This window comes from Malaclemys terrapin, chromosome 1 (assembly GCF_027887155.1).
Source record: "Malaclemys terrapin pileata isolate rMalTer1 chromosome 1, rMalTer1.hap1, whole genome shotgun sequence".
NCBI lineage: Eukaryota > Metazoa > Chordata > Testudines > Emydidae > Malaclemys > Malaclemys terrapin.
The window spans coordinates 133,494,701-133,504,560 of NC_071505.1; the positions used below are offsets into that span (position 1 = coordinate 133,494,701).

At 40.5% G+C, this 9,860-nt stretch overlaps 1 protein-coding gene across 1 annotated transcript in view; it reads left to right on the forward strand.

Moving 5' to 3' along the window:
• Positions 1-4,770, forward strand: part of DYRK4 (dual specificity tyrosine phosphorylation regulated kinase 4) — a 28,352-nt gene extending 23,582 nt beyond the window's left edge. Inside the window, exons 10-11 of the mRNA XM_054016335.1 lie at positions 3,806-3,975; positions 4,511-4,770. Of these exons, the coding sequence (XP_053872310.1) occupies positions 3,806-3,975; positions 4,511-4,770 (430 nt within the window). The remainder of the gene's footprint in view (positions 1-3,805; positions 3,976-4,510) is intronic.
• The last annotated feature ends 5,090 nt before the right edge of the window (positions 4,771-9,860 follow it).

Genomic DNA, 9,860 nt, shown 5'->3' on the forward strand with positions numbered 1-9,860 from the left:
TATTAACAGGTGTGTTGTGAGCAAGACACGAGAAGTCATTCTTCCGCTCTACTCCACTCTGGTTAGGCCTCATCTGGAGTATTGTGTCCAGTTCTGGGCACCGCATTTCAAGAAAGATGTGGAGAAATTGGAAAGGGTCCAGAGAAGAGCAACAAGAATGATTAAAGGTCTTGAGAACATGACCTATGAAGGAAGGTTGAAGGAATTGGGTTTGTTTAGTTTGGAAAAGAGAAGACTGAGAGGGGACATGATAGCAGTTTTCAGGTATCTAAAAGGGTGTCATAAGGAGGAGGGAGAAAACTTGTTCACCTTAGCCTCTAAGGATAGAACAAGAAGCAATGGGCTTAAACTGCAGCAAGGGAGGTCTAGGTTGGACATTAGGAAAAAGTTCCTACTGTCAGGGTGGTTAAACACTGGAATAAATTGCCTAGGGAGGTTGTGGAATCTCCATCTCTGGAGATATTTAAGAGTAGGTTAGATAAATGTCTATCAGGGATGGTCTAGACAGTATTTGGTCCTGCCATGCGGGCAGAGGACTGGACTCGATGACCTCTCGAGGTCCCTTCCAGTCCTAGGATCTATGAATCTATGAATCTATATCTACGTCCTTCTGTTACTTCTCATGATCTTTCTGGCCCTTCCCTGAACATTTTCAGTCTTAGCTATCTGTGTCTCAAAGTGTAGTTCCACTAGTAGAGCACTCCCTCTGGAAAGAAATATGGTGGGGTGCAATAATAATTAAAATGAATGCGGGAATAATAAATCCGTCCTGTTGAAAACTTGCCAATCTCTTCTCCCCATATGCGGGGTATGCAGCTATTCTAGCCGTCTACCCATTCCTATCATGGACACTGCACAGTGGCGGCTAGGGACACAAATGCCTAGGGACAGATCTAACCAGGAGTCAGAAACTCCTAAGTTCTTTTTTCTTTTAAACACTCTATTTTATTTAGTATGAAGTACAGTACAGATTGGGCAAGACACATAACTAAAGGTCTACTAAATTCGTAGCCATAAAAATTTGTCATGGACTGAGAAATCTAGTCTCCCCCATGAAATCTGGTCTTTTGTGTACCTTTACACTATACTATAGGGTAAGAATATACAAAAGTACACAGCGTTTCTCAAACTGGGGGTCCCGATCCAAAAGAGGATTGCAAGTCTATTGTAGCGGACGGTCGCAATATTGCCACCTTTACTTCTGCACGGCTTTCAGAGCTGGGCGGCCGGAAAGAGGTGGCTGCTAGTCAGATGCCCAGCTCTGAACGCAGCACTGCCACTAGCAGCAATGTAGAAGTAAGGCTGGTATGGAATATATTATATGAATGCTACTTATGCTGTGATCAACCCGCAAAAAATGTGCGATTTCTCCACAGTTTAAGTAGACCCCGGCACAAAATCTCTCTGCACATTAGTTTTCCTGTCTTTAAATTGGAAATAATAATACTGACTTTCTTAACTCACTGGGGTGATGAAAGGATTAATTAGTAAATGTTTATAAAGCTCTACACCCCGTGTCTGTCTTCTCTATTTAGATTGTAAGCTCTCTGGGGCAGGGACCATCTACTATTCTTTATGCTTAGCACAATGGGGTCCCATTTTGGTTGGTCCTTAGGCACTTTTGTAATAAACACGTTAAATAATAATAGTAAATCACCCTGGCCTGTATCCCACTCCTGAGGCAACCACCAATTAACCTCTCTTTATTATGAAAATCAGTCATTTAATACAACTCTTGTTCCTACCACCTAACAATTTTTTAATCCCTGACAAGTCTTTGCCTTTTGCCCCTTGGGTATTTTTTTCTTTTTACTACTTCTATTTACTACTTATGAAAAAATAAACACTGTTCTGGGCCACTGTAGATGGGAAGGTTTCAAAAATTATTCAATAGCATTTTTTTCATGCCAGTTATTGGACTAGATTCCTATCAACCAGGGGAACCTGGAGGGCAAGTCAAGGTCCAAACATTTCCCAGGGAGTTGTGGGTTGAAATCCTGACCTTATTGAAGTCAATAGGAGTTTTGTCATTGACTTCAGTTGTTCTCTTAACTGACACTGATCAGCTGCAAGTTTTTCATTGCTCGTAAATGCAAATAGCCAACAACTTCTGTTAATCTTCAAGGAAGATACAACTTTAGTAGGTTATCTAGATCTTAAACCCTTTGAGGACAGGTTTCAGAGTGGTAGCCATGTTAATCAGTATCAGCAAAAACAACGAGGAGTCCTTGTGGCACCTTCGAGACTAACAAATTTATTTGGGCATAAACTTTCATGGGCTAAAACCGGGTTTGGCCCACAAAAGCTTATGCCCAAATAAATTTGTTAGTCTCTAAGGTGCCACAAAGTCTCCTTTGAGGATAGAAACCGTCTCTTCATGCCTGACAGTAATTGTCTTGCACAGTGTGGGTGCCATGCAAATGATAAATAAGTACCAGCAAATATCAAGGCTATCTTCAGTTCTTTTTTCTGAAAAAACAACAACCCTGTACGTTCATTTGCAAATGAAGTGCAGCACTTGACTTTCCAGCATGTTGCCAGTGTGTCCCTGTTATCACCAAGTAAAGGTGACCTGTTATGAATCAAACTGAGCCGGAAGAAGCAAAACTCTTGGGAGTTGAGAGTGCTGAGCACTTCCCCGGATTGCACCTCACAGACATGCTGGTGTGTGGTGTGATCTTTTACCTAGAAAAATAGAAGTGGTGGAGACTAACAAAACACTCTAGGAACGTGGATTTAGTAGTGTCCTGCTGCAAAACTGTTACGAAGATTTACCAGCCTACACACAAAATACTCACCTGCTTTTTACCAGAATGATGGATGTTAATAATCACACTAACAATGTTTTATTCACCAGCCAAAATAAAAAACTTGAACCAGCAAAGGATTGAATTTTGAAAACAATGAACCAGATTTTGCTCTCACTTACATTGATGTAGCGTGGCTCCAGAGGAGTTACTCCTGATTTTCACCCATGTAAGTGACAGCAGTATCAGCTCCCTTGCCTGTTTTACTGTTATCTATGCACTATGTCAGGTTGGAATTTTGGACCATGTTCAGCACTTTCTGTGCAGGATCCTTGTTACCAGTTATTATTACTTTCCTGAAGAAACCCTCAAAAACAGCTTCAGGATTTACTACTCTGTTTGTAGGGTTGCTCTTCTGTAAATCTCAACTTGCAGTTATGTTGTTTTGAACAGTGATCTAGTTACAAGAAAAATCTTTCCCTTAACGAGGAACATCACTTTAATATTCCAGTGTAGTGGCCCAGTATCTTTCTTACAATGGCTCTGTGAAGTTCTAATGAACGCCATGGACAGTTTTGACATTAGACTAGTCAGAAGAATGGAAGCTGACACAGTTTGTATGAGGTACAACTAACTGAGGAAATACCTATCTGCTAGTGGATTGCAGCTGTTGCTCAATTCTAACACCTTTTCTTGGTGCTAACATCATTTTAGGATTTTAAGGCTCTTGGGCACATATACAGAATGAGCCCTCTGATAATATTGTGATCTGCATGTGAGGATCTATGGTAAGAATTTGGCTGTTTGGTACTGCACAGAATTTGATCAGTAACTCAGGCAAATTTGCAGAAAGCAGAAAGAGGGTTTTGGCAAATGGGATTATGGATAAAGTCAAACAGGTTTTTTTACTTTTTGTGAATTTGAAAAATGCCTTCGTGGCTCAATATTCCTGAAGACAATGAAAGTATTTTCTGGCCTAAGTTTAATGTATTTTTTCATTTTTAGTATTATAAAAAAATCCACTGTTCAATAATTATTTATCATTTTTATATTTTAAGGTGGGAACCTGCCCTCCGCATGACTCCAGATGAAGCAATGCAGCACACATGGATCCAGGAACCACGAATACATAAATCAAAACAAAATCCCCACTCTGCAAGTGAAAGCTCCTTCTTCACACTAGAGAAGAAGGAGAATGTACAGAAACACACACTGCCTGGACAAGGAGGTGCAGTAGTCTGAATATTTGCAGTTCTTTATTCTTAATAATGTTTGTCTCTTGTACGTGTTGGCAGTTATGATTTCTAGAGGCCTTCATGTTTGAGGAAATAGCTTTGTTAAAAAGAAAGGATGAAGTAATGTAAAATGATGGAATGCTCCATCGAATCATTGGCCATACCCACAGCCACAGCATCCTCCATTGGCCACACTACCTCTTTCCTGCCTCTTTGGTAGAAACACAGAGTTACCCTCCGGGACATGTGGTTTATCTGCAGCCCGACAAGGTAAATATAACAATTAAAGTCCTAGGTTTATGCAGAAAGAGCCTTCATACAGTTATATTGGTAGAAAAATAATCAGAGACAGCATCTACAATCCATCCACAATGCACTTTAGTTCTTAGGGCAGAAAAAATGCATGGGGGTTGGTGGTTCTGCTCTTCTGAAATGCTGAGGAAATAATTGATTGGCCCTTTGCAGGTTTAATGTGGGGCTGCAGACACGTTACAGTTTCACACTGTTGTTTTATTTTATTTCGTACAGAAGAAAACACCTGTCAAGATATGGTTGATAAAGTAAAATGTGAAATGACTGAAAATCCTACTGCTGCAACTGAAAGACTAACTCTCAATGCACCTTCCTCAGACACAATGGAAAATAAAGCGCAGAACACAACCAAACAGGTTATTCCAGAGGAAGATCTGGAAAGCCCAGTGGAAAAAGCTATCAAAAGAGACAAAGCAGGACATAGCAGTGAAACAGCTCTTCACAAAAATTCAATGTTCTTACCACCAATTAAGTAACATTCTGCACAAGCAGCTACTGGTCTGGTTTCTATACCTGCCTGGTATGTTTTGTAGGTAACCATTTAACTGTACAATATTCAAGAACATCATTTTAAATTATAACTCTCCACACATGGGCTGTGCACATTTGTAGACATTTTTAACCTAGATTAGTCCAGGTAACCAAAGCAGAATGTGCGTTGAACGTTCCTGAACGTTACCAACATTCTTGTTGTGATCAGAGATTCTTCACAACCCACAGCAATATTTTTAATAAAAAGGAGACTCTAGAGGTGGATAGAGACTTATTCTTGATATTATACTGGGCACTTGCATTTAAGGACTCCTGCTTCTTGGGAGTTAAAAGCCTAGAAACCACAGAGATCATAGGGTCTGAATCTCACCCCATTTAAACCAATATAAATCATAAATAATTCTACTGAGGTTACTGGATTTATACCACTGTAAATGAGAGAGGAATCAAACTCATAGTGTCTCCCTCTCTGAGAGGGGAGAGTCAGATATGGGCCACTGGCAGAACCTCTGAACAGAATTAGAAACCCAAGTTAAGTTCTATAGTGAGGTGCAGACTGCAGACCAGGTATTTATAAAAGGCAACAGGAGAGAAGGCTAACAAGCCATGGTGTGCATTACACCCTTCTACAGGGACTCCATTCCCTTTTATATCAAACCAGAAGGGTGGATGAAAGAGAGAGTCAATGTCCAGGTGAATGAGCCCTCAAAGGGAGGCTGACTTAATTCATTACAAAATCAGATTTATATGACTGCCAGCCCCAGTCGTTAACCTATCTTTTGACATGTCTGTACAGCACCCAGCACAATAGGGATCTTGTCCCTGACTGAGGCAATAGGTGTTACAAATAAGAGTAATAAGGGAGCTGTCCTGCAGGATACAGGGAATACCCATCTCAGTGCTCTCACAGTGTTCCCAGAGCAGAAGAGCAATTGGGTGGGTTACTGGAGTCATACTATCACACATAGGCTCTACAGGCAGGAAAAAATCCTGCAGGACATAGGAATGATCATAACAATGATCTCACAAAGGACCAAGCCAGGGAAACTGTCCTGTAGGATACAGGGTGACTATATCAGTGACTTCCCAGAAGCCCCATACCAGGTGAGCTTTCCTACAGAATAGAGGGTTGACTGTATCAATGACCTCACAGAGGTGTTGGGCAGGTAAACTGTCCTGGAAGATATAGTATGTGGCCTATATCATGTATCTTAGAAAATGTTTGTGCTAAGGGCAAGGGTGCAAGGAACTGCTAAGAGCCAGCAAAGGCATGAAGGCAAGAGGATAAATTGGATGTCAGAGATAGAGAGAGCACAGAGTTCAGCAACTGGAACTGTTTGAAGTACTATCTACATACCGACAGGTTTCAGAGTAGCAGCCGTGTTAGTCTGTATCCGCAAAAAGAAGAACAGGAGTACTTGTGGCACCTTAGAGACTAACAAATTTATTAGAGCATAAGCTTTCGTGGACTACAGCCCACTTCTTCGGATGCATTCTCTATGCATCCGAAGAAGTGGGCTGTAGTCCACGAAAGCTTATGCTCTAATAAATTTGTTAGTCTCTAAGGTGCCACAAGTACTCCTGTTCTTCTATCTACATACCATTAGGTTCCTGCTTGACACTGGAAACTATGGGAAGCCCATGAGTATCCAACTGAAATGCTGATTACCTGTCGGACACTGCTGATAGTTCTCACAACATTACCACCTGAAACATCCCTGCAATCAAACACTGAAAAACAGACTATCACCACCTTTAGAACTGTAGTTGAATGGCAGAGGGGGAATTCAGGCTGTTTGAATTTGATTATTATTCATTCTCCCTAGCTATTGTGCTTAGTGACTTAGATGCTTAGATTACTCTCATCTAAAATATCTGTTCTCCTCTCAGAGTTACGCACTTGTATATTTGTCTGCTCCAATTTAGATCAAATTGGGACTGCAGCCATTCTTTACTGCACTGGAGTTCTCAAAATGAAACTACGGACACAGTTTGGCTCATTACGTCATTGCTGCAATTCCATTCTCTAATTGATCTGATTTGCAGAGAATATCTTCCCATAGCTTTATTATATTCTCTGGCACATAGACTGGTATCTCCCAACTTCTCAGTAAACCTGCTGTTGAATATCTCAAGAGAATTCTCAGTGCTGAGAGTGATGTGACATAGAAAATCATCTGACACTGGAATTCAGTCTAACCTCTCACTGATCAGAGGCAGAGTCTATGTTGATGGTATTTGAGTATAGGTGCATGGCTCCATATTTCTTTCTTATTTTCCCTTCCTTGTTTCCACATTTTTCATGTTAAGTCATCAGCCTCCACATCCATCTCAACCATGGTCAGCTCCTTCACTCTCGCCAGACAGTGTCTCCTTTAGTTAAGGATCAGATTCATGCTCAGGGACCACAGTGATGAGTATAAATCCCTAGAGAGGCAGGCAGTCAGCTCTTCCCTTCAGGTGCCTTCACTGCCCTCAAGTTCTGCTGAACAGAAAAGAGTGGGTGTGGCCTATCATGTACATGTAGCCCTCCTGTTCTTCATGCAGTAAAAGGGGTCTCTAAAATACAAAAAAAAACCAGGAGTACTTGTGGCACCTTAGAGACTAATCCAAAATACAGAGCACGCCTGTGGTCAGTGCTCTGCTCATTCTACCGAAGAACAGGCAAAGTGACAAATTGTTGCAAGCCAAAAGAACACCTGAATGACCCATAGTTTGAGAAGCCCAATTTACAGACCTTATTTTATCCCTATAGTTTTAAATGTACATTATCTTTCCTTTTTTATAGTTCTTTCTTTAAAAATGCATTACGGAACCTGTTGTCTGTAAATAATAATCACACTGTGCCCTTTTGTAGCACCTTGTACTCAAGAACTAAAGGCATTTTGCAGATATATATTAAGCGCCACAACACCACCCCACCCCCCATTAGGCTGCATAAGTATTATTAGGGCCGTTGATTAATCACAGTTAATTCACGTGACTAACTAAAAAAAATTAATCACGATTAAAAAAATGAATCACTATTAATTTCAGTTTTAATTGCATTGTTAAATGATAGAATACCAACTGAAATTTATTAAATATTTTTGGATTTTTTCTACATTTTCAAATATATTGATTTCAAATTCAACACAGAATACAAAGTGTACATTGCGCACTTTATATTATTATTTTTGATTACTAATATTTGCAATGTAAAAATGATAAACATAAGAAATTCACCTCATACAAGTACTGTAGTGCAATCTCTTTATTGTGAAAGTGCAATTTACCAATGTAGATTTTTTTTTGTTACATAACTGCACTCAAAAACAAAACAATGCAAAATTTTACAGCCTACAAGTTCTACTTCTCATTCAGCACATTGCTAAGACAAACAAGTTTACATTTACAGGACATAATGCTGCCTACTTCTTATTTACAATGTCACCAGAAACTGAGAAAAGGCATTCGCATGGCACTTTTGTAGCCAGCATTGCAAGGTGCCAGATACGGTAAACATTTGTATGCCCCTTCATGCTTCAGCTACCATTCCAAAAAACATGCTTCCATGCTGATGAAACTTGTTAAACAAATAATGCATTAATTAAATTTGTGACCGAACTCCTTGGGAGAGAATTGTATGTCTCTGGCTCTATTTTACCTGCATTCTGCCATATATTTCATGCTATAGCTGTCTCGGATGATGACTCAGCACATGTTGTTCATTTTAAGAACACTTTCACTGCAGATCTGACAAAACGCAAAGAAGGTACCACTGTGAGATTTCTGAAGATAGCTACAGCACTCGACCCAAGGTTTAAGAATCTGAAGTGCTTTCCAAAATCTGAGAGGGATGAGGTGTGAAGCATGCGTTCAGGACTCTTAAAAGAGCAACACTCCAATGCGAAAACTACAGAACCCGAACCACCAAAAAAGAAAATCAACCTTCTGCTGGTGGCATCTGACTCAGATGATGAAAATGAAGATGCGTTGGTCTGCACTGCTCTGGATTGTTATTGAGCAGAACCCATCATCAGCATGGACGCATGTCCCATGGAATGGTGGTTGAAGCATGAAGGGACATATGAATCTTTAGCGCATCTGGCATGTAAATATCTTGTGACGCCGGCTACAACAGTGCTATGAGAACAACTGTTCTCACTTTCAGGTGACATTTTGAACAAGACGTGTGGGCAGCATTATCTCCTGCACATGTAACCAAACTTGTTTGAGCGATTGGCTGAACAAGAAATAAGACTGAGTGGACTTGTAGGCTCTAAAGTTTGACATTGTTTTATTTTTGGATGCAGTTGTTTTTTGTACATGATTCTACATTTGTCAGTTCAACTTTCATGATAAAGAGATTGCATTACAGTACAAATATTTATAATAAAAATAAATATAAACTGAGCACTGTACACTTCATATTCTGGGTTGTAATTGAAATCAATATATTTGAAAATGTAGAAAACATCCAAAAATATTTAAATAAATGATATTCTATTATTGTTTAACAGTGCAATTAATCACACGATTAATCGTGATTAATTTTTTTAATTGCTTGACAACCCTAATTATTATCCAAAGTCACACAGCAGTCAATGCCAGAGCCAAGAATGGAACCTAGGAATTCTGACTCTGACTCCCTGTTCTCTCTCCTACTTGATCTTAAATTAAATTATGTATAATTTACTTAATGTTGCTAAATATATTGTCATGTTACTCATGTAATATTCTTAAAACAACAAAAGAAGGAGTCGTTTATGCCTGTGCACCCTGGTTATTAGATCCTCGTTTAATACTGTGAGACATGGGCGCCAGGTTTGTGTAATTTTTGTTGGTGCCCAGAATGGGTCCAAGCAGAGCCGTCCTGTCCATCGGACAGACCAGGGCAACCGCCTCAGGCCCTGCACTTTGGGGGGCCCCGCACTTCAGGGGGATGCAGGGGCCAGGGCAGCCTGGGGAGGTTAGTGGGGGGCCTGGCACTAGCAGCAGCGAGCAGCGCAGCCCCAACCCTCCCCGCTCTGCTCTGCCCCGCCCCGCTGGCTCCCAGCATCACTCGGAGGAGGGGGCAAAATCTGGAAAGAGG